We start from the raw sequence: 26890 nt of genomic DNA, 5'->3' as shown, positions 1-26890 counted from the left end.
CAAGAACTGAGTATAATTTGACACTTGACAAACCTTACAACACTCACAAGTGATAGTACACTTGTGAGTGTTGTATTCCTTTTACTCTCTCATACTCTACCGGTGATCGTAAAATCAAACAATTCATGTTTTTAGGGTGTGACAAGTGTAAGTATAAAACAAGTGAAAAAGCGTTAAGTTCGACCGGGCCGAACTTTGGATACCATCCACCATAGAAATACTGACAATTTTTTGAAATGAAAATATAGGGAACATACATATAACTACAATTCTACCAATCGTTTGTTGTAAACCAAATAGACATTTCAACAAATTCAATGGGGGTTTTCCTTAAAATCTCAAAACCCCAAAATGTTGACATAGTATGGTGTTTATAAAATTCTAAAAAAATGTGTATAAAATAGTAGTGTATAAAATCCTGAAAATACTTCAATTTAGAGGGCAAATTTATATGAGGCATACTAATTAAAGGCCGCTATATCTCAAGTTCCACAATAATTGTGTAGGAATTGAAGCCCAATACTTGTAAATCACGATAAATATTAAATATGTTGATGTTTTATATAGGCCGCTATAGCTGCGTTCCAAGCTATAATTTAGATCATTCCCAATACCTCATCACGCTAAATATTAAATATGTATGATGTTTTATATAGGACCTGGGCCTAAATGCGGGTCGATATAGATCATTCTCAAACCTCAAGTTCTAGAATTCCATACTATGCAGGGTATGAACTGAAAATTTCGTCTACAGAATATCCCTCATTCTATGGTGAAATACAGCTATATGGGGATAACCCCAACACACGGAATAAATTAGCTAACTGTTTTAATATAACTGTTTTAATATATGGGGACTACCCCTAAAATGGGGTGAATATTAATAATTTTTAGTTGGGAGATTTGTTACCATATACGACTACAAAATTCCAATGTACAGCAAATTCGGTTGAAAAACGCGCTCAAGAACCCCAAAATACCGAAACTTGGGGGCTACCCTTATATGGGGGCTATCAGAAAAAGTGGACCGATGTTAATAATTTTTAGTTTAGATATTTGGCACCAAATAAGAACACAATGTACCAAATCTCAGCGAATTCGGTTGAAAATCGCGCTCAAGAACTCCAAAATACCAAATATTTGGGGGGTACCCTTATATGGGGGCTATCAGAAAAAGTGGACCGATGTTTATAATTTTTGTATAGATATGTGGCACTAAATAATAACCCAATGTACCAAATTTCAGCGAATTCGGTTGAAAAACGCACTCAAGATCCCCACATTACCAAAAATTGGGGGTACCCTTATATAGGGGCTAAAAGATTAACCAATATTTATAATTTTTGGTGGGAAGTTTTCCTAGCCAGTAAGAACTCAAAATACCAAATTTCTGCGAATTCGGTTGAAAAACGAAATCAAGAACCTCAAAATACCGAAAATTGGGGAAATATGAGAGCTATGCCTAAACGTGGACCGATATATCCCATCTTCGAACTTGACCTGCCTGCTCACAAAAGACGACTTTATCCAAAATTTTGGCGATCTATCTCAATTCGTTTAGACGCTAGTTTAATTCAACAGACGGACAGACGGACATTCTTAAATCGTCATCGAATTTTACTCTGATCAAGAATATATATACTTTATAGGGTCGGAAATGATTATTTCGATGCGTTACAAACGGAAAAACAAAACTAATATACCCTCCATACTAGGGTGGAGGGTATAAAAATACTTGCACTGAAAAGGCTTGACACCCAAAACACTTGTTCTTATCTAAGTGGCTTACGTTTGGCTGTGACTTGTTGAAGTTTTCTGGTGCCCAATAAGAATACATAGTGCCAATGTACAATTTGCCCAAAATACCATAAATTGTGTGAAAAATTTGACAGATGATCGAGACACAAAGGTTTTTGTTCTGATACATCACTTGTGGTTAACGCCTAAAGGTATGCTTTGATTTTATGATTCTGCTCAATTTACATTTAAGTATGGGGGCTAAACAAATTTTGAAAAATTTTATTGCATCATGGCACAAATTACGAATTGTGGTTAACGCCTAAAGGTATGCTTTGATTTTATGATTCTGCCGATCAATTTAAATTTAAAGATAAATTCGGCCGGTTTGGATACTAACAATATTAATATTTGGCTGTTAAAAATTTGATTCTGTTTTCCTGTTAATAATTTGATTCCACTGCGTAGTCTTGACAAAAAAAGGATAAATTAAAATGTGTGTCCAATGCATACAGTGTAAATAAATTGAAATACGTTAATATAAATGGCATAATTTTTATACATTTAATAATAATAATACAACTGCAATGGTTGTACGATAGCTAGCCATCCAAGTAGGCAGCGAAACCAACGACAACGACGACAACAATAGCTACGACAAATGTCCAGAGGTAAATGAACAAAAGCAACTGAATATATCATAGAGTATTTTCGGTATTATTTGTCGAGAATTTAACACAATTTTTTGCAAATTAAATGTAATGAAAATAACCGAAAATTATGTTCGCATAAAGACAAAACAAAACAGAGAAATGAGAGAATGATAAAATATTTCCCGTAGAGTGATACCCTACAGCACAGCGTAGTCAGGGTGTTTAATTATCATGAACAAATAACGTGTTGGCATATAGACACAAGATAAAGCGAATAGATTATCCGACTTCATTTAAATATAACATTTATTGATCAAATATGAAGGTTCCAGAAATCGTGTTCACCACTTCCTCCTTATCATCGTAATAAATTAAATTCGGATTTAACATTTCTGAACAATAATGCAAGCAAGAAAGAACACAAATAGGACTAGGGTGACTAGAGGACACCATATGCTACATTGCGTACTTTGAATTAAAAAAAAATTAAAATGTTAACTAATTTTAATGGTAGCGCTGTAGGCTCTCAATTAGTCGTCTATAACCCAGTTTCATATTGTTTGTCATATATATATTTTTTTGGCAATATACCACTAAAGAACAACGTGGAGATTTGCAAATAAAAATTTCACACACGAAACTATGCACAAAAATTTCATACAAATAAAATTCCATTTAATTACAATAAATACCATATGAATTAACACTTTTTCACTGCGAAAACAAAAATGCACAAATTTTTCGTATGTGAGCCACGCTGCATTGCTGTTAGTGCTGGCAGTTCTCACATCAATGTATGTATGTGTGTGTGTGAAAGGAAAAAAAACGAAATCTGAATATCAATATATTTTATTGGGAATATAATTGCATAGGGTGATGGTATCGAAGTTACTGGTACCTTACTGATGTAAGCCGTTAGTTAATGACAAATTATTGGATTTTTATTTGCATCTATAACCGAGTAGGAAATGTGTAAAATATACGTCAAATGCCAAATTTCGTACAAATCGAAAGATATATAGCAACTATGCTGCACCATTTACATAAAATCGGACGAAAATATATATGAGAGCTATATCTAAATCGGAACCGATTTTTACGAAACTTAGCACACATCAATCTAGTCTCAATTCAGTACGCTATGCCAAAAATTTAATTGTGTTATATTCATTCCACATTTATTTTTTTCCTCTGAAAGTCGTATGAATGAGCGGGAAAATGCCCATATCGAACAACAAACATACTCGCCAAACAGTGGGTATTTCAATTGTTTGCACGAACAAGCTTTAAAATATTTAAAACGAAACAAAAACTAAAACCACATTTTATTAGAACAATTATGTTTGTATTGCATATGTTTAGGAATTTCCCTCGTTTGTTCCAATAATCATAAAATGTATATATTAATCGAAATTAATTTTATGTTATACCCGAGCCTCTTTTGTGTGACCCTATTTTGATTGCTAAATCGGATTCAATAATTGTCGACTGACCGTAATCATTTAAGTGAAATATCTGAATAAAATTGTTATTCAGTTGTATTTTTGTTGGTGTGTGTGTGTGTGGATGGTGATAAAATTGAAGTAATCTATCTCACTCCTCTGAACATTCACAACTGATGGTATTTATTTTAATTTCACTTTTTGAAATTGTGTGGCAATAAATATGCATATATTTTAATTAAATTAAATAATGGTAAAACGGCGTAATGCTATGGCATGGAAAATTGTTGAAGGTTGTAGAATTTTTAAAAATATGATGTCAATCAATAGTTTAGACAAATATTTGCATTTTATTTATTATCAATTAAACCTGCAAATTTCTGGTCGAGAGCGTCGATAAAAGTGTGAAACTAAATATGAACATATAAAAGAATGGTATTTGATGTTGGTTTGTTTGCCAATATTAATGTTATGTTATTGGACTGATGAATTGAAGTATTTGAAAATAAAATATATACATATATTTTTGTTAAAAAAATAAAATAAAACCAGTGAGCGGAGCAGTATAGTCGGACGGGGCCGACCATATGATACCCTACACAACTTCCACGAAAATCTAATTGTCTATGGTTCGATATTCTGAGCTTGGGCAATATTTAGCGATATTTGTACCCCCTTGACCGACTAGAGGTCTACAAATATTACTAATATTCAGTACAGCTCTTCTAATTACTTGTTCAGATCCCCTTCACCGTGGGTTGTGTTGTGATGTCCGGCTTTCAATAGTGGCCTATAAATCGACTAATAAAAAACACAAAAAATTAAGTTTTCGGGTCACTTCATCCAAATATTATTATCTCATCATCGCCGAAAATTATAGGCGTTGTCCATAACCATACCTGGATCCTTATGGAAAGTTTCAAAGCGATCCGCGATATATTTCCGCCCTCTAGTGTGGTAATGCGTTACTAAATAATATATGAATACGTAAGGACCTGTCAATATTTAAGTGTAACTCCCACATCCGAGTACACACGACAATGCAATTGGTATCAATGTAAAGGTAAACCACTCCTCTTGGATATACTATCAACTTCTCGGGTCTATGTCCTTCAGGAGTAAATATATACGCCATAGAATACAAATTTTGTCATTTTCCACACAAAAGTCTGGGTCCATTTGACCCGCTCAATATTGACCAATCTTTATCAAAATAGGTATGCTGATTCTTCTCCATGCAAAAATTAGCGGTGTTTGGGTCATAATTGCGGCCTCTGGAGCGACCGGGAAAACCGACAAAAAAAGGGGTCTTCATTGGCCAGAACCCATCCTACATGCAAAACTTCGTGAAGATTGGTTAATAACTGTGGCCTGTATCGTGTTTACAAAATATAATGGACAGACGGACGGACGGACACACATGTCTACATCGACTCAGCTAGTCGAGATATGACGATCGGTATACTTAAAGGTGGGTCTAGGACCAATATTTCGCGGCGTCACAAACTTTTGGGGCTGCACAAAGCTATAATACCCTGACAACATAGTTGTGTAGGGTATAAAAACCAGTACGGAAAGTAGTGGGTATATTAAAGGGACTATTAACATGAAACTGGATGAAATAAAATATGTGATATTTATCTAAATGTGAATCTACCCAGATCTATCCATATACATGTCATTCGTTCGTGTATAATGGGACCAAATTATGTAAACCAATTTAAAGCAATTATCAATCGCGCACCCGTTGAATATTTAGAGCCCAAGTAACACGCAATTACGTCATTCTATTCTAAAAAACATGAAGAGTTTGGTGCACCATTTACTTAAAATATGATGAAAATAGATATGGAAGCTACAGACTAACTTATACTAATTTATGCACGTTTTGTTCCTAATGGACATATTTTGGGTCCTTGGGTCCCACTTAAAATCGGACGAAACTATATGGGAGCTATATCTAAATCTGGACGGATCCAACAAAAATTGACTATAAAACTATATTATTTTGTGTGAATCGGCCCTACTTTGAGTCTATGGTGCACCATATAAATGGGAGCTATATCTAAATCTGCACCAATTTTCATGAAACTTACCCAATTCAGACTTAATTCAGTACGCTATGCCAAATTTCGTCCAAATCGAAAGATATATAGGGACTTTGTTGCACCAATCGGGGAAAATATATATGGGAGCTATATATAAATCTGAATCAATTTTCACGAAACTTAACACACATCATTCTAGACTCAAGCCAGTACGCTATGCCAAATTTCGTGGAAATCAAAAGATGTATATAGTCTTTGGTGAACCATTTACATTAAATCGGTCGAAAATATATATGGGAGCTATATCTAAATCTGAACCGATTTTCACGAAATTTAGCACACATCATTCTAGACTCAATTCAGTACGCTATGCCAAATTTCGTGCAAATCGGATGATATATAGGGACTTTGGTACACCATTTACGTGAAATCGGACGAACACATATATGGGAGCTGTATCTAAATCGGAACCGATTTTCACGAAATTTAGCACACATCATTCTAGACTCAATTCAGTACTCTATGCCAAATTTCGTGCAGATCGGAAGATATATAGGGACTTTGGTACACCATCTGCATGAAATCGGACGAAAAAATATATGGGAGCTATATCTAAATCGGAACCGATTTTCAAGAAATTGTATACCCATCATTCTAGACTCAATTCAGTACGCTGTGCCAAATTTATTGCAGATCGGAAGATATATGGGGACTTTGGTACACCATTTGCATGAAATCCGACAAAAATATATATGGGAGCTATATCTAAATCTCAACCGATTTTCAATAAATTTTACACACATCATTTAAGACTCAATTTAGTACGCTATGCCAAATTTCGTGCAGATCGGAAGATATATAGGGACTTTGGTACACCATTTGCATGAAATCGGACGAAAATAGATATCGGAGCTATATCTAAATCGGAACCGATTTTCAAGAAATTTTACACACATCATTCTAGACTCAATTCAGTACGCTGTGCCAAATTTTGTGCCGATCGGAAGATATATATGGACTTTGGTGCACCATTTACGTGAAATCGGACCAAAATATATATGGGAGCTATATCTATATCTCAACCGATTTTCAAGAAATTTTACACACATCATTTTAGACTCAATATAGGAGCTATATCTAAATCTCAACCGATTTGCAAGAAATTTTACACACATCATTTTAGACTCAATTCAGTGAGTCTAAAATGATGTGTGTAAAATTTCTTAAAAATCGCAACATTTCGTGCAAATCGGAAGATTTATAGGGACTTTGGTACACGATTTACATGAAATTGGACGAAAATATATATGGGAGCTGTATCTAAATCTGAATCGATTTTTCCCAATTTCAATAGGGTTCGTCCGTATGCCAATAGACTAGCTTGGGTCAATAGACTAGCACAGTGTGGTGAAGGGTATAAAAATACGGGACATTTGTATGAGAGCGATGTATTGAAAAATTTTTTTTCATCGCCAGGAATACCGTCTTCTTTTTGAATGTATTAAAAATATTCCGTATTAACGTATTTTAGACTCTAAGATTCCAGATAACCAAAAAAACCTAAACGTATATTAAATATTGTCATCACTATTTATTTCGAAGGACGAATATTTTCTGTTCGTAGACGATTCGAATTTTTAAATTATTGTAATTTTGTGTATAAAATATTTGATAATGGGCACTCTCTATAAGAAAGGATTTACCTTTTGAGAACCCTAAAATGCTAAATTGGAGTCAATTCCGTTTAATACTCCCTTCATTTCCTTATTTGTTGTTAGCTGACAACAATACAAATATATGTATATGAAATACAAATTCAACCTTAACATATTGTTCATAACATATGTAGCATAAATTCTCCTGGGCACGGAAACACACACATCTATGAACAATATTTATTCAATTTTAGCTCAAAGCATTTCGATTAACATGACTTTCAACAAGTCAATAATTGTGTTCAAATAATTAATAATTTTGTTCAAATAATTAACAATAACACCATCACCCGAATCATCTGAACCAAAGACATTTATCTAATTCACTGTTCACCAAACAGGCGCCCGTGGGCGCTTTGGGAGAGTACCAATACAATCACAGTTCTGTGTTCGAACTCAACGTTATTCTCGACATCGAACATGTCGTATGCTTTGCAATGCTTTAACATAGACGATCTGTACCGAGAGAGCGAAAATTACTCTCCCAACGGATCTATGCGTGTGCCCAACACAATCATAGCAGTTTGCATATGTATTGTTGGCTAACCCTGATCTAATTACAACTATTAAGCCATAATTTATTATTGCTATCCTTGTTGCTGCTTTTCAATAATCAAAACTTCGTTTTAATTTGTAATGTTCAGAGAATTGTTTCGGAGAGTTAATTGGAAATATTGCACCCATCCAATCAGTTTGTCAGTAAAATGCCAAATTACAACATTCAAACCACAAATTCCAATTTTGTGTGTGCATTTGTAACGAAGAAATTGACGACGATGATGATGGTTTTCATTTGGGAATTTATGCCAGCCAGTCAGTATTGGATATTCATTTGAAGTGCTTTAATTGGAATTGTTGACCTTTTATTATTTTCTCTACCTCAATTATCTGTAGTAGGAATAAAAACCAAAATGTAATCCCAAAACTACAAATTGATAAACTGAGCACTACAAGTAAATGTAATATACAGTGAGTGTAATAAGTATTTTGCCTCAATACAAATTTCTCAAAATTCCAATATATACGCCTAAAGCCAGCATACTAAAGATGTAAAATGAATTATGTATGATGGGATATGTTTGTGGACATACTTAGATCTTATTTCTGCAAGACTCACTGCGAAAAACCTATTGATCTAGAAGATATCAGCTAAAATCTATACCAACCCAAAAATGATTATCACAAAAAAGTATTTTGCTTTTTATTATTATTTTTGGAAAAATCATTACATAACACACGCTTTGCCTTTTTATAGGTACCATTGCGGGTAACCACATACTATAAGCGATTTGGCGACGATTCCAAAAAACCACGGCATTTTTTTTGCGAATATTTTCTCACATTTACGTTCAATACATTCTCCAGCAATATTTCATTTAATAGTTGGTAATTTTTCGTGCTAATCTCAAAAAGAGAGTATTAAATATAGTCGTCGCGGCTTCAAAATATCCCAAATAAGTTTAGAATAATAAAAAGGAGGTTTTGCAAAATATATCGCGAGGACAGGACCTTAAAAACTATTAAAACCAAAATCCGACAAACAAATTATTAAAAAAAATACCGCGATATCCCATTTTTCTGACTTTGAAAACTTTATGGTCCATTAATATTTATCTAGGAACCAATATATGCGATGGAAATAGCAATATGGAGGTCAGATTCAAAGATATGAACAGTTCTAAAACAACAGAAACTACAAAGCAGTACATGAATTTGGGAGAAAACATCATTCTTCGTCAAATACTATTGCGTTTTGAAAACCTGTGGTAGCAGGTGACGAAGACGCATTCAATATTTTACATCCGTTTAACACCGTCAGTTGCGAATAAAATGCAGCAGTAAATAAACTGGTCGATATATTTATTTTCGAAATAAGATGTATTTCTATTGCCACAAAACCGTTCATATCTTTGAATCTGACCTCCATATTCCTATTTCCATCGCATATATTGGTTCCTAGATCAATATTAATGGACCATAAGTTTTCAAAGTCAGAAAAATGGGGTTTCGCGATATTTTTTTAAATAATTTGTTTGTCGGATTTTTGTTTTAATAGTTTTTAAGGTCCTGTCCTTGCGATATATTTTGCAAAACCTCCTTTTTATTATTCTAAACTTATTTGGGATGTTCTGAAGCCGCGACGACTATATTTAATACTCTCATTTTGAGATGAGGACGATAAATTACCAAATATTAAATGAAATATTGCTGGAGAATGTATTGAACGTAAATGTGAGAAAATATTCGCGGAAAAATGCCGTGGTTTATTGGAATCGACGCCAAATCGCTTCTAGTATGTGGATACCCGCAATAGTAACTATAAAAAAGCAAAGCGTGTGTTATATAAAGTTGTTTTCAAAAATAATAATAAAAAGCAAAATACTTTTTTGTGATAATCATTTTTGGGTTGGTATAGATTTTGACCGATATCTTCCAGGCCAATAGGCCTTTCGCAGTGATTCTTGCAGAAATAAGATCTAAATATGTCCACAAACATATTCTATCATACATAATTCATTTTACATCTTTGGTACGCTGGCTTTAGGCGTATATATCAGAAATTTTTCAAATTTGTATCGAGGCAAAATACTTATTACACTCACTGTATGTGTGTATGTATGCTTTTGTAAAAAAGAGACGAAAAACAAACACACATTACAATATAAATGCTTTTAGTTTAACCACAATTTTTTTCGTTACTGCTGAATTTGTTTATTCTGTAATTTGTAGAACCAATGATGACTCTAAATATTTTTGGGGGAAATTGAAATGAAGGGGAGATGTTTTCACAAGTTGAGAAATATAGTAATGGATTGCAAATTTAATATATATATATATATATAAACTTAATACCTTGTGGTACAGGGTATTGTGTCTTTGTGCATATGTTTGTAACAGCCAAACGAGATAGACCCATGGTTCCTTTTGCGAATATGCATAGAATCACTTTCTGAGTCGATTTATGCATGTCCGTCTGTCTTTCCATGTTAAATTGTAAACAAAGTACATGTCGCATTTATGATTCGAATTGAATGAAATTTGGCACAGCTCCAAATAAATGACTCAGATCAGATTTAGATATAGCTCCCATATATATTTTCGTCCGATTTAATGTAAATGGTGCAAAAAATGTCCCATATTACATTGGATTTGCACGAAATTTTGCCTGGTGTACTGAATTAAGTCTAGAATGATGTTTGTTAAATGTCGTCAAAATCGGTTCAGATTTAGATATAGCTCCCATATATATTTTTGTCCGATTTAAAGTAAATGGTGCACCAATGTCCCTATATATCATTTGATTTGCACGAAAATTTGTATAGCGTACTGAATTAAGTCTAGAATGATATGTGTTAAGTTTCGTGAAAATCGGTTCACATAGCTTACATATATTTTTTCGTTGACACCGGCGTATGGGGGTGGGGGTGTCCCCTTAAAGTAAATGTAGTACCAAAGTCCCTATATATCATTCGATGTGCATAAAATTTGGCATAGATCGGTTCAGATTTAGATGTAGCTCCCATATATAATTTCGTCCGATTTAATTGAAATGGTGTACCAAAGTCCCTATATACCATTCGAGTTGCACGAAATATGCCACAGCGAACTGAATAAAGTCTAGAATGCTTTGAGCTATGTTTCCTGAAAATCGGTTCATTTTAGACATATATCACATATATATATTCGTCCGATTTAATGTTAATGGAGTACCAAAGTCCCTATATATCATTCGATTTGTACGAAATTTGGCACTGCGTACTATAAGTCGGGAATGGTGTGTGTTAAGTTTCGTGAAAATCGGTTCAGATTTATATAGACATATATATTTTCGTCAGGTTTAAAGTAAATAGTACACAAAAGCTCCAGTATATCTTTCGATTTGCACGAAATTTTGCATAGAGTACTGAATTAAGCCTAGAATTATGTGTGCCCAATGTATCTGACTAGTCCGACTTTACTACATTCCTTATTGGTTTTATTTTCTTTTTCTTCTCATGTATTCAAAGTTTCCAACCTGGATGCCTACAATTTTCTCATAATAACTAACAAGCACTAAATCGATTTATGGCATTTTTTATGGAAAGTGAAGGTGGCGGAGGTTATAAACAGTTAGACCGAAGTGAACGATGTTTTAATATGTTTTACTCTCCACTATGCAGATTGCAGTTATAATCAATATTAATGGCCTATATTTCGGCAAAGCCCCCCTCTAAATTGCTGAATTCCCATCAATAGTGACTCATTGTTTAGCACAACTCCGTAAAATTTTTAATATTGACCCGAGTTTCAGGGTAGCTGCCACATAACAATACCCCCAATTTTCAATATTGTTGGGATTTTCGACACGTTTTTCATCAAATTGACTGTTATTTTGTATTTTGGGTTCTCATTGTATATAAACTAATAAATGACTAATATTAACCCGAGGACGCTATTTTAGGAATTTTGGAAAGGTTTTTTTTTTGACCCTATTTCTCTAACCAAAATGATCCATATTGGTGTAGACCCTTAATTGGTAATAACATTTTCCTGACGTCTTTTTTCGATATATTCAATGTGCTATTATATCATGATTTTTCTCCTAGGATCCCCCATTAATTTTACATATTGTGAATGTCATCGTTCTGGCGGAGGGTATAAAAAGTTCGACCGGCTAAACTTAACATCGTTTTAACTTAATTGGCTCCAATCTGATATTTGGAGTTGTAATTGGAAAGTCAATCAGCCTGCCAAAAATTATCGACGTTTGTCTAGTGTTTCGGATACTACCTCATAAGCCAACAACGTAATCTCTATATAAAGATCCCAACCGATTTAAGAAATTTAGAATGCACACCACGTGGTGTATGATATAAAAATATAAAACGATGTAAGCTCGCAATATTATATTCCTCATTATTTACTTAAATGTAAATCCTGTAATTAGTATTACTATATTTTCTCAACAAAGCTGAATTTTCTTTTCCAATTAAATAAATTGCCTCGCGTATGTTTCATAATTCGCTCTTCAATATTGTACTATATTTTGAATTCCATAGTTTCATTAATTATCTAAAATGCAAATTCAAACTCCCTCGCTTTCTCTTATTCTCTCCCTCTCTTTTCTGTTAATATCTAATCATAGTTAATTATATTATGGCCTGAATGTAAGCCCCAGTTGTTATTGTAAAACTCCAAGTGATAACGAATTACTTTCGAGAAACATGGAAGCTGATGCAAGAAATTTTGCTATGAAAAAATAATAAAAATTAATTAACAATATTAAACATTGCCATAGAGCGGTAAGCGAATTTAATGAAATTTCATTTTTAAATGCAAACAAAAATGTAATAATTATTCCTCCGGATATCGCATGTGTGTGTGTGGGTGACTCAGTAATGCCTGTAGCAAATCTCATGACAGTTATTTGATTATTTTCCTATATGATATTGCTATCACCGGATTATGGTGTAGATATATATTAAGGAGCAGGAAACATATAAAGGCCATATGCTGCTCCGATATAATCATCATCGTTATCCCATCGTCAAATGAACAAACTTTTAACTAATTACAAAACCGTTGTGGGTGTGTAGTTGTGCGCGAGTGTTTCTCTGTGTTTGTGTGTGTAGTTGTTGATTTGCATGTAATGAACTTACCGCTGCAAACAGTCTTCACGTCCTGCCAGTGCTAATTTAACAATATCCGCAAACACCGGAATTACAACCCAATCGTTTGGTTTCTTTGGCTGGGTTGCCGATGATGCCTTTGATGTTGCTGCCACTGCTGCTGCTGTTGCTGTTGTTGATGACGATGACGGTGAGGATGATGACAAACTATTCGAAACCTTGGAATGTGTTACTGACGTTGTCGCTAAGGATGCAGATGCTGGTAGGGTATTGGCTGAGTTGCAGGAGGATTGGTGATGATGATTAAATGCAATTGATGCTGTTGGCAAATGGGTGGCAGATTTTTTCAAACTTCCCATTTGCGGTGGTGGTGTTGTTCCAACTGGCTCCACATCAACAGGCGATGCCAACAACGTTGTCACATTACTGCTGATGGGAGTTTTTATTAGTGATGAGCCACACGATGAGGGTGGTGCCGTTGTCGATCCATCATGGGAAACCGCACTTAACACCGCCGATGATGTTTCCGCTTCAGCATCAACTTCTACATCCGCCGTTGTGGTGGTAGTCATTGTCGTGTCCGTTAATGCAGTTACTGTTGTTGCTGCCGACGATGAGGTCGAAAGAATAGCTGTATTTGTTGCCGATGGCCCAACTCCAGTCGCGGCAGCTGCTGATGATGATAATACTGTAGATGTTAAATGGGTGTCAGTCTTTTGTTGGTGGTGTTGCTGTTGCTGCTGGAGTTGATGCTGATAGTGATGATTTTCATTTAAGACTATTGCCTGCTTGTGCCACAAATTCCCGTGCCCCTCGGCATGACGTTGCATACAATCTAATTGCTGGCATGTCACTTGTAACTTACTCCACTGTTTGGTGTGACAAAATGGTTGATTATTTTCATTTAACAGATTTGATGGCATCGATGGTGGATATGTAAAGAAAGAGATAGAGAACAAACAGAAAGGGAGAACAGTAGATTGTTATTATATTTACATTGAAAATCTGGATTTAAAGTCTATTGGATATATGAGAACAGTAAAACTTCTTGTAGAAATATTTTTTGGGTATCGCTCATAAATCTCTTATCTTAAATACTCGTTATAGAATGCATATCTTTCATGAATTATTGTTCATAATAGTACCAGCCAATTTTAAATTTGTCCTACAAAACTCTATACTCATAGTTACGTTTCAAAATATACTTAGGATAACTTTTTGAGCCCATTTCATTTATTTTTGTGCAAAATCTATTCGTTCATTTGTTTTTCATGCGCAGATAAATGATTCAGTAGTCAGCTGTCCCCCGCTGAAAATTTCTAATAACTATATGTGGCTTTTAAATGTTTGAATGCTTATGGAAAAAATCACCGAAGCATCGAGTGCAGTGAGCGTGCATTCAAAGATTTGAAAGACATATGCAATACCTGCGGAAACGGATAACCTCTCAATTTTTTTGCTGAATGGGATACCCTTCATCACTTTGTGTAAATACAAGATATGACAATGTGTACAATATCATGTTCATATAAGAGACATATGATCTCATCAAATGGAATCGGGCCAAATAAATGTGATCTACATAGATATTTGAACCAGTAAGGAAAGTAGTAAAATCGGAATGGGCCGACTAAATGATACCCATCACCACTTGGGTATATTGTACATATATATCCTTACAATATGTACAATATATACATATGTATCATCAAACATACTCATGTCTTTCTGCAACTTATGATAAATTTAATTTCATTCGGGCAGATTTAAAGTCGTCTGCGTACCATGGGACAAATTTATGGAAAACGATTTAAAGCAAAATTGAAACAAGCTGTTCGGTACGCCGCACAGTTAAAAATTTAATCTCAATCAGACACCCGTTCGAAATACATATAGAAGCTATGGCTGCATCTGCACCAATTTCAACAAAACCCAATAACGCCATTCAAGTCTCAATGTCATACGTTGTGCAAAATTTACCTTAAATCGGACGAAAATATATGGGAGCTATATCTAAATCTGAAGGGATCTTCACGAAACTTAGCACATATCATTCTAGACTCAATTCAGTACCCTTTGCCAAATTTCATGTAAATCGAAGAATATATAGGGTCCTTGGTGCACCATATACCTAAAATCGGGCGAAACTATATATGGGAGCTATATCTAAATCTGAACCGATTTACACGAAACTTAGCACACATCTTTCTACGCTTAATTCAGTACGATGTACCAAAATTCGTGCAAATTGAATGATTCTCAAGGACTTTGGCGCACCATTTACCTAAAATCGGGCGAAACTATATATGGGAGCTATATCTAATTCTTAACCGATTTTCACGAAATTTAGCACACGTCATTCTAGACTTAATTCATTACGCTATGCTAAAATTCGTGCAAATCTAATGATTTTTAGGGACTTTGGTGTATCATTTACCTAAAATCGGACGAAACTATATATCTGAGATGTATCGAAATCTGAAACGATTTTCCCGAAATTTAGCACACATCATTCTAGACTTAATTCATTACGCTATGCCAAAATTCGTGCAAATGTAATGATTTTCAGGGACTTTGGTGCATCATTTACCTAAAATCGGACGAAAATATATATGGGAGCTATATCTAATTCTGAACCGATTTCCACGAAACTTAGCATACATCATTCTAGACATAATTCAGTACCTTACGCTAAAATTCGTGCAAATCTCACGATTTTTAGGGACTTTGGTGAACCGTTTACCTAAAATCGGGCGAAACTATATATCCGTGATGTATCGAAATCTGAAACGATATTCCCGAAATTTAGCACACATCATTCTAGACTTAATTCATTATGTTATGCCAAAATTCGTGCAAATCTAATGATTTTCAGGGACTTTGGTGCATCATTTACCTAAAATCGGACGAAAATATATATGGGAGCTATATCTAATTCTGAACCGATTTCCACGAAACTTAGCATACATCATTCTAGACATTATTCAGTACCTTATGCTAAAATTCGTGCAAATCTCATGATTTTTAGGGACTTTGGTGAACCGTTTACCTAAAATCGGGCGAAACTATATATGGGAGCTATACCTAAATCTGAGCCGATTTTCCCGAAATTTAGCACACATTATTCTAGACTTAATTCGTGCAAATCTAATGGTTTTCAGGGACTTTGGTGCATCATTTACCTAAAATTGGACGAAAATATATATGGGAGCTATATCTAAATCTGAACCGATTTTCCCGAAATTTAGCACACATCGTACGCTACACCAAAATTCGTGAAAATCTAATGATTTTCAGGGACTTTGGTGCATCATTTACCTAAAATCGGACGAAAATATATATGTGAGCTATATCTAAATCTGAACCGATTTTGTTCAATTTCAATAGGGTTCGTCCTGGGGCCAAATCAATGGGCTGTGCCAAATTTCATCCAATTCGGATCATAAATGCTAACTGTACTTTGCTCACAAAAATACATGGACGGACTGTCGGACGGACAGACGGACGGGTGGACATGCATAATGTGATTCTATGCATATTCTCAAAAGGAACCATGTGTCTATATCTATTCCTTCTGCCTGCCTATTCCTTCTGCCCTGTACCACAGTGTGGTGAAGGGTATAACCATACACATACCATTCAGAAATCTATGAACATAGGGATGGTTCGTGTGAAGATTTTGTAGGTTTTCGACTGTCAAAAAGGTGTAAACGTCGATAACGTCATATACCTGTATAAAATTTAATAAATGTAGTAAACGTCATTTATTTAAATATTTTTACCAGATATAGTTATTTTCAAGTATATATATATATTATTTTTATATTTTTGTTACATATATCTGACTGTTCCTTACTAGAACTAATAACAAATTCTTAACTTTTTGGAGAAGAACATTTACAATTTTGAGATGGATTTGAGTAAAGCATACGTAATTTCCAAATTGATTAATGGAAATAGCTATTTAGTCATTTGGTTTTTGGTGGTTTTCCGACGTTTCTGACGTATGTATTATACGTCGAAAATGTATGTCATTTACGCCACTGTTTCTGACGGACCATCTCTGGAGCTATACAAAAATCGGAACCGATTTTAACAAAAATTCGCAGACTTCTCACAGTACATTGTACAAAATTTTGTCTCAATCGGACAAATATTGGGAGTGTGGTGCAACATTTAACTAACATCGGATGAAACTGTACAAAATTTCGTCTCTATTGAGCAAATATTGGGTGTTTGGTGACCATTTACATTAAATCGGACGAAAATATATATGGGAGCTATATCTAAATCCCAACCGATTTTCACCAATTCCAATGTGGTTCGTCCTTGGGCCAAATAAATTAGCTTCAACATTCATCCAAATCGGATTTTATATGCGACCTCTATTTTATTATACCCTTCACCACTCTGTGGTACAGGGTATTATGTCTTTGTGCATATGTTTGTAACAGGCAAAAGGAAACGAGATAGATACATGGTTCCTTTTGAGAATATGCATAGAATCACTTTCTGAGTCGATTTATGCATGTCCGTCCGTCCGTCTGTCTGTCGATGTTAAATTGTAAATAAAGTACAGGTAGCATTTATAATCCGAATTGGATGAAATTTGGCATAGGCCACTTATTTGGCTCAAGGACGAACCCTATTGAAATTGGGAAAAATCGGTTCAGATTTAGATACGGCTCCCATACATATTTTCGTCGGATTTAATGTAAACGGTCCCTATATATCTTTCGATTTGTAAGAAATTTGGCACATCGTAATGAATTAGGTCTAGAATGATGTGTGTTAAGTTTCGTGAAAATCGGTTCAGATTTGGATAAAGCTCCCATATATATTTTCGTCCGATTTAAGGTAAATCGTGTACCAAAGTCTCTATATATACTTCCATTTGAACGAAATTTGGCATAGCGTACTGAATTAAGTCTAGAACGATGTGTGTTAAATTTTGTGAAAATCGGTTCAGATTTAGATATAGCTCCCACATATATATATTCGTCCGATTTTAGGTAAATAGTGCATCAAAGTCCCTTAATATGCTTCGATTTGCACAAAATTTGGCTTAGCGTACTGAATTTCGTCTAGAATGATGAGTGGTGAGTTTTGGGAAAATCGGTAGAGATTTCGATATAGCTCCCATATATATTTTCGTCCGATTTTATGTAAATGGTGCACCAACGTCCCTATATATCCTTCGATTTGCACGAAATTTGGCACAGCGTACTGAATTAAGTCTAAAACGATGTGTGTTAAATTTCGTGGATATCGGTTCAAATTTATATATAGCTCCCATATATATTTTCGTCCTATTTTCGGTAAATAGTGTATTAATTTCCCTTTGTATCCTTCGATTTGCAAGAAATTTCGCAAAGCGTGCTGAATTAAGTTTAGAACGATATGTGTTAAATTTCGTGAAAATCGGTTGAGATTTAGATATAGCTCTCATATATATTTTCGTCCGATTTTAGGTAAGTAGTGCACCAAATTCCCCTTATATCCTTCGATTTGCACGAAATTTGGCATAGCGTACTGAATTGAGTGTAGAATGATGAGTGGTGAGTTTCGGGAAAATCGGTTTAGATTTCGACATATCTCCCATATATATTTTCGTCCGATTTTATGTAAATGGTGCACCAAGGTCCCAATATATATCCATCGATTTGCACAAAATTTGGCATAGCGTACAGATGGACGAACATGCATTAATCGACTCAGAAAGTTATTCTATGCATATTCTTAAAAGGAACCATGTGCCTATCTCGTTTCAATTTGTCTGTTACAAACATATGCACAAAAACATAATATCCTATACCAGAGTGTGATGAAGGGTGTAAATATATAAGGCCAAAATATTTTACTAAACCACAAATATTTTACTACATCAGATATTAATTTGTATAAATCAATAAATAACATAAAAAATCGATTATAATATGCTGAACTAAAGTCATTGAAATATGCCAAGTCATATTTATAATTATTCCCCTGATTCTCTGACATTCCTCTATCCCTAAGAATTCCACAAATAAACACATACCTAAACACACAAACACATAGGCAACTGCAAAAATCAATATGCATGTATATCAGGATCCTTGAAACTTCATTAACGCATTCATGTGTTAGCCTTTTTGAGTTTGTCATCATAACGTCATAAATCTTGTGATTGACATTTATGGAAAACGGAAAATGGGAAATAGTAAAAATCAACAACAACATTGAATTTTGCCTTCATTTTGCTTATGAATACAAAAAAAGACGTGTGTGCTACGCGAACACACAAAAGCCATTGCAATGAAAGAACAGAAGATGAAGGGTATGATATCAAGAATGTCATTGATATTCCAAGTATTGTATGTTCTAAAGTATGAGAGTTAAGAAGGTCTTCAGATGGAGGGAGGAGAGAATAATGACTGTGTGTTGATTACGCAGCAATTTCATTATACGTTGGGTTTTTTTTTATATCATTGGCTGGAGCCAAAGCTCTCATTCACACACAACAGACCTACCCAACCCAAATAACTATTATGCTTCAACGTAAAAGTTGGTCTTAATTTTTTTCTATGCCTTACCCACAAAGTGGTGGCGGCGCCGGTATTTCTTTTGTTGTTCGGATTTTTTTTCTGTTGTAAGATTTATGATTGTGATTTTCCCTTTTCTGTTTTGGTATTTTTTCCAAATGGTATAACTTACACAAAGGCATAAAACTGATTGAATGAATCGTTGGTCACACTCCTTTGTTTAGTTTTTATGAAATAGTTTGGCATGCACAGTGGTGTCGAAGACGGACAATGCCAAAACATAGATGTACAATGTTAATTTTATGGCACAAAAAACCGCAATACAGTCATTTCGATGGGGAAATTTACCTAGAACCATACAGGTGCAAGATTTATATTCTGCAAATATATTTGTAACCCTTCAAAAACCAGGAACGCAAAATCACAGTCATTTCTATTTGAAAATTCAATTGACAATTGCGTCAACCCAAAATTGAATTGGAAATGATTTCCGATCAAAATTAAATCTTACAGTTCTCTGATGAAACCTGTAGAATTTTTCTTTCGCTTTATTTCAGAAGATTTCACCACTTCCATTTAATTTTTATTTCCACTTCGGACCACTATGCTGTGGTATTGAAGAAAAGAGGAACCACATAAAATAACAAATCGTTTTGTTATCAAATACATATCAATTGGTAATTTATAAAATTCTATTTCTCTTGTTGATATATTTTCATATATACATACACACACACTTTTTTTGGCAGACGTCACGTTATTTGGACACAACTGATTAATGACCATATAACACCAGCTGATGTCCGAAAACGTGCTGAAACTAATGATAGACAATAAAAGAATATCAAAGTCATAATCGTTTGTTTAGCCAAAATGGTTTTTGTCCATGATTAATTGATTTAACAATTCTATTTTTTATACATTTCATTCCAACAAAAAAAAAAATCGAATTGTTTAACGATTTTTTTTTTGTTGGAATGATTGGTATATTATTTGAGGTTATCATTTAATTATAGTTTTAATGCAACAGCTCGTAAATGCAGAGCAATGAAATACATTTAACCCTTTGAGCCCAATATCAACAAAGTCAAATGCAGAATCGACGAAAAAATCAATATAGATTATTCTCTATATTCTGTTTTACAAGAATCAAAAATAATTCCGATAACAGAATTCGTACATTTCAAATACGAAGCGATTTAAATAATTTGGACTGTATACATAAATTAGTACTGTACACATTTTTGGCCTCTTCTCTGTATTAAAAGGCTCATAACTTTACCAAAAATTTGAAATTTTTAGATTTTTCAGGTCAGGTCTTGACATAGGAAATCCAAAGAATGAATATCTACTAGCTGTATAATAAATATAAGCTCTAAAACATTTTGTTGCCTGTGGGCAACATTGGGCCACAAAGGGTTAACGAGTATTATCCATACGAGAAATTCAAACAAGTATTGAATTAATAAGCCTACCGACATCAGTGTCATACTATCCTAAAGCATGGGAAAGCTTGTTGGCAAGGTTTGAGATCTTCGGGTGATTGAGAGGAGTTTTCTGCAGCCGCTATATTCTGCTGGAGGAATATCAGAAGTACGACCAAAGTTCCTAGCAGTGGTATTTGCCAATGAACGTCAGCAGCTTTGTGATATGACCCTGATACCCAAGGGTGAGTGAGCTTATTTTTGACGTTAACAGGCTAATATGCAAGCATATAAGGTAAAAGTGACTAGATCACCTAAAGCAATACAACATTGTGATTGGAACAAGTAAATTGTTGGCAGCGATTAAGTGACAGTGATAGGAAGAGCGGTTGTCACAATTAACGTACCAAAACCAGTAAGGAAAGTTCAAAAGACAGGGCCGACTATATTATACCCTGTACAATATCCTGTATATGTCTATTCATAGCATCTTTGAAGGACCATTGAAATGGAATCGGACGAAATCAACTGCGTACATAGATATTGGACAAACTTTAGTTACTTGGTATAACATTTTGATGAAATCGGATAAAAATATATATGGAAGATATATCTAAACCTGAAAGGTCTTCAATCCAATATTTCATGCAAAGCGAGCAGACATAGGCTCCTCCATTTGCATAAAATGGGACAAAAATATATGAGGTAGCTATAACTACATCTGAACCGATTTCAGCAACAAAATATCGTGCAAATATAACAGGGTCTATGGTGCACCATTTACATAAAATGGGATTAATGTATATATGTGAGCTATATTTAAATCTGGATTAATTAATGTATATATGCGAGCTATATTTAAACCAAGACCGGGGACGTCAAACTGCAGTAATTTCAGGACGCTGTGCAACATTTTGTCGGGCAAACATTGACAGTATGGTGCACTATTTACATAAAATCGGAGGAAACTATGTATACGAGCTATATCTAAATCTGAACTGTTTCCAACAAAACTTCGCATACATTAATCCAGACCTAATTCAGTACGATGTGCAAACTTTTGTCCCAATGGGACAAATATTGGCAGTAAGGTGCTCCATTTACTTAAAACCGGAGGAAACTATATATGGGAGCTATATCAAAATCTGAGCCGATTTCAACAAACTTTCACGAACATCAATCTGTAGTAATTTCAGTAAGCTATGCAAAATTTTGCCTCAATCGGACAAATATTGGTAGTATGGTGCTCCATTTATATAAAATCGGACGAAACTATATATGGGAGCTATATCTACATCTGAACCGATTTCAACAAAACTTCGCATGCATCTATCAGTACTTAATTCAGTACTCTGTGCAAAATTTTGTCTCAATCGGACCAATATTGGGAGTTTGGTGCACCATTTAGGTAAAATCGGAAGAAAATATATATGGAAGCTATATCTAATCTTAAACGATATTTTAGGTGACATGTGCCAAATTTAATCCAAATCGGATCATAAATTCGACCTGTACTTTGTTAACAAAAATTCATGGAGGGACAGACGGACATGCATAAATCCATAGGTCTATCTCGGTTTCTTTTGCCTGTTACAAACATATGCATAAAGACATAATACCCTGTACCACAGTGTGGTAAAGGGTAAAAAAATGCGGTGTGACCGAAGGTTTATAGAACCGAAGGTTTATAGAGCACCCCGCGATTGACAGAACGAAAAGGTGTGTGCTATGTACCACCCTACGAAGGAAGATGTGGCAAATATTACCAAGAATGCTAAGTCCTTTCATGTTGTGGGCTCGACGGAATTTCTATATTCATACTTCATCAACTGGATGAACCCCGAATCAAGTATATACCATTCATCTCAATTTGTCGTTGACAGCCACATAGTTCCTGAAGCCGGAAAAATAGACAGAGTGGTCCCGCTACTGAAACATGGAAAGCATGCCAACTGAAGTGAATGGTATATATTGATTTCATTGCTATCATCAGAAGGAAAGGAATTCGAGGCGCTACTCCTACCATCGATGAGAAGCAGTTTTCTAGTAGCCCAACATCAACATGGATTTCGTATTACACAAGTAGTAGTAAAGCACTGAAAGAACATTCCCTGGAATCGATTTTGTGTTATTTCCAAAGGAGTGAGTCAGGGATTTCCCAAGGTAGGGAGATTCTCTGTTACAACTTTTACCACCACCTTAAATTCCGACCCGAAATATTGGGTGTAATGTTCGACATCCTTTTCAGTTCGTCTGGTCAAGCCACTGCTATTTGGTCGGCAGTCAAATGTAAGCTATGCGGCGCCAGCATGATTTCTGAGAACAAGAACAAGGTGTCTCATTATGACAACAGTGGTGACTTAGATCACACGCGACCATGCCTTATTAACAGGCTTTCCATATATACTAGGTCAGTACGAAGTTTTGAAACATCACCAATAAAGAGAAGCATAGAACTGTCTTTATCTATGATTCCCTGTCGTTCTGACTGCCCAAATCAAACTGTCTTTATATGTGATTCCCCTTCGTTGTGGTTTCCCGAAATTCTTTTCCTGGTCCTGTTCATAGAACTATTAACCCATCCACAACAAATAATAAATGTCGTACCAAAATATATTCTCCAGTATTTCTTAAATTATTTAATAGGATGTTAGGATCCCCTTAGAAAACACTCATCACAATAAAATAGGTTTTTATTAAGTTAAGTGCAATTTTAGTATTTTCTTTTATTAAATGCTTTTTCTTCTCTTTTTTGATTCCGTTTTTGTATTTATTACCATTTTCAAGTAGCATGTTTTCCCACCATAAGCAGCATTTCTTAAAAAATATCACTTAAAACCGAAGGAGGGGAAAGTGAAAGAAAGTGCCATTAAGTACCACAACCACACTACGACACTTTCCTTTATTGAGAAAACATGCATTACACGAGGACACTTACGCCAACATTCATACAGAAGGCAAGAATACTGGCACTACTGGCACTGGAAGCTGCATGGTCTCCATTTGACATAGAGTTTAGGCACCAAAACAACAGCTAGCGTCAGCAACGCGATATGCAGCCATATCGCAGCTCCAGCCCAAAAAAAAGTCCCATCAAACATCAAGTAGTTGACGATGGCAACGATGAATATCTTCGTATTATTGTCGTTGTTGTAGTTGAGTGGATATTTCACTTGTAATTTCATCATGTTTCCGTTCACTTTGGTATCGTCATTATTATTCGTGTAGTTGTCCTTTAGCTGTTGCCGCTGTTGCTTGTCATTGGCTTTTTGAGCTTCTTTATGGGGTTTCTTCTGTTTCCTCTGTATTTTTCTCATTGCTGCTTCTCATGTAAAGATTCAGAGCTTTGTTGTATGTTGTTTCAGTTGCTTTTATCTGCCAAAAATGGTTTAAGGGCCGTATATTTGCCGGACTAGCTTTTCACAAAGTTTTCAGATTCGTCTAATTTTGCATTTCTCTTTGCTACTGCTTTTTCTTAGCTCTTAGACAGGGGATTGGTTTGATATGTTTGGTTGCTGAAATGGGCTATGTGTCAGGAAGAGGGTAAAATTGTGTCAGTCCGTTTGTAATCTTAACATTTTTGTCCGTGTTCCTATAGAGAAAAATTAAAGTTGAACCAAAACAAAAGGTGTAACATAATAAAACTTAAAACAAGGTCATAACATAGATTTTATACGTTTCAATTCGTCCTTGGTCAACCAATAGCATGCATCATTCTAGTCTAGAATGATGCATGCTAAATTTCGTGAAAATCGGTTCAGATTTAGATAAAGCTCCCATATACATTTTCCACCGATTTTATCTAAATGCTACACTAAAGATGTAAAATATTTCTCCGATAGCGATAAAACTTTGCACAGGGTACTTTTGCACCCAGTGGGACACAAAAGTACCTTATTATAGCTGATTAGTTTAAAAAATGAAGAAAAAGCCTTAAAATACCGAATTTTGGGGTACTGCTATATGGGGGTAACGTAAAAAATTGGCCGTTATATCTCATTTTCAATACCGAACCTCCCAGATGTAACATTAATATAAGTTTCTAAATTCAATAGTTTTCTTCTGTTTCCATTAATAAAACCTGTAAGGAAAGTTCAAAAGTCGGATGGAGGACAATACCCTTTACCATTTGGTGTACATACAATAGATGCTCGTATGTACAATATCCTTTTGATAGAATACACATAGCGTCTTAGGGGGACCTTTGTTATGGAATCAGAAGAAATTAACTGCGTACATAGATATTTGAACTAAATTAAAACGACCCATACACATACCAATCTAAAATTTATGGAAAATTTATTGTCAACCATCGAGAAAAAATTGTATAAAATCTTTACATAAAATCGGACGAAACTATATATGGGAGCTATAACTAAATCTTAACCGATTCCAACAAAACTTCACCTATGTCCATTTTTATTAACTTCAATACGGTATGCAAAAGTTGGTCTCAATCGGAAAACATTGACTGTATGGTGCTCCATTTACATAAAATCGGAAGAAACTACATATAAGAGAAGATTTTAAGAAAACTTCGCATACATCAATCCAGAACTAAAACCGTACTCTGTGTCAAATTTTGTCTCAATCGTACCAATACTGGCAATATGATGGTCCACTTACATAAAATCGGACGAAACTATATATGGAAGCTATATTTAAATCTGTCCCGATATTCTGGAAACTTGACGCACGTCGTTTTTGACTCAATTCAATACACTATGCAAAATTTCCTGCAAATCGAAAGATATTTAGGGACTTTGATGCACCATTTATATAAAATCGAACGAAAGTATATCGACGCTTCCGAACCATAGTATGCTAAGTTGACTTAGCATGTTTTAAAGTTCTTTACATTTTTAGATACTACGGTCCTTAATTTAAATTCTCTGAAATTTTGGTAATCATCGGCCAATCCAAACCAAAATTATAAGCAGAAATGTACTTAGCATGGCACGTAAGATATAAGAAACTTCCATACTTTGAGAGCTTCTACTGAAAAACAGATTTAGCATACTATTCTTCGGAGGCGTCGATATATGGGAGCTATATTTATATCTCAACCGATTTTCACAAAATTTTGCACACATAAGTCAGTACCTTATGCCAAATTTCATGCAAATCGAAACCTATATAGGGACTTTTGTGCACCATTTACATAAAATCCGACGAAACTATATATGGGAGATATATCTAAATCTGATCCAATTTTCTCGAAACTCAACACACGTCATTCAAGACTCAGTTCAGTACACTATGCTAAATTTCGTGCAAATCGAAAGATTTTGTTTCACCATTTACATACATTTACGGACGAAACTATATACGGGATCCGATTTTCTTCAATTCCAATAGGGTTCGTACTTGGGCTAAATAAGTTACTTGTGCCAAATTTCATCCAATTTGGATCATAGATGCAATCTGTATTTTCTTTACATTTAACATGGACAGACATACAGACGGACGGACATGCATAAATTGACTACGAAAGTGATTCTATGCATATTCTCAAAGGAAACCGTGAGTCTATTTCGTTTCCTTTTGTCTGTTACAAACATATGCACAAAGACATAACACCCTGTACCACAGTGTGGTGAAGGGTATAAAAGTATCTGACACAGGAATTATTCCACTATATTTTGGATCATTATTCTTAACAATGAATAATTAAGCTATAACCAGCTAATATAACCATAAAAATCCCAAGTTAAGTAATATCATTTGATACCAGCTCT

At 34.7% G+C, this 26890-nt stretch overlaps 1 protein-coding gene across 1 annotated transcript; it reads right to left on the bottom strand.

Annotated features, from left to right (window-relative positions):
- Window positions 1-13234: 13234 nt before the first annotated feature.
- LOC133330942 (putative uncharacterized protein DDB_G0277255) lies at window positions 13235-24469 on the bottom strand (the record flags this gene model as incomplete). The annotated part of the gene is made up of 2 exons (XM_061539340.1): window positions 24326-24469; window positions 13235-14073 (listed from the first exon to the last, which is right to left on the bottom strand). Coding segments are annotated over exons 1-2 (983 nt in total), but the record flags the coding sequence as incomplete, so codon positions are not given.
- Window positions 24470-26890: the final 2421 nt, after the last annotated feature.

Source organism: Musca vetustissima, unplaced genomic scaffold (genome assembly GCF_032173495.1).
Source record: "Musca vetustissima isolate MV318-11 ecotype Yass unplaced genomic scaffold, APGP_CSIRO_Mvet_v1 utg40282, whole genome shotgun sequence".
In the NCBI taxonomy this organism is placed as follows: Eukaryota; Metazoa; Arthropoda; class Insecta; order Diptera; family Muscidae; genus Musca; species Musca vetustissima.
Note: the sequence above shows the minus strand (reverse complement) of the source record. Positions and strands in the feature narration are given on the sequence as shown.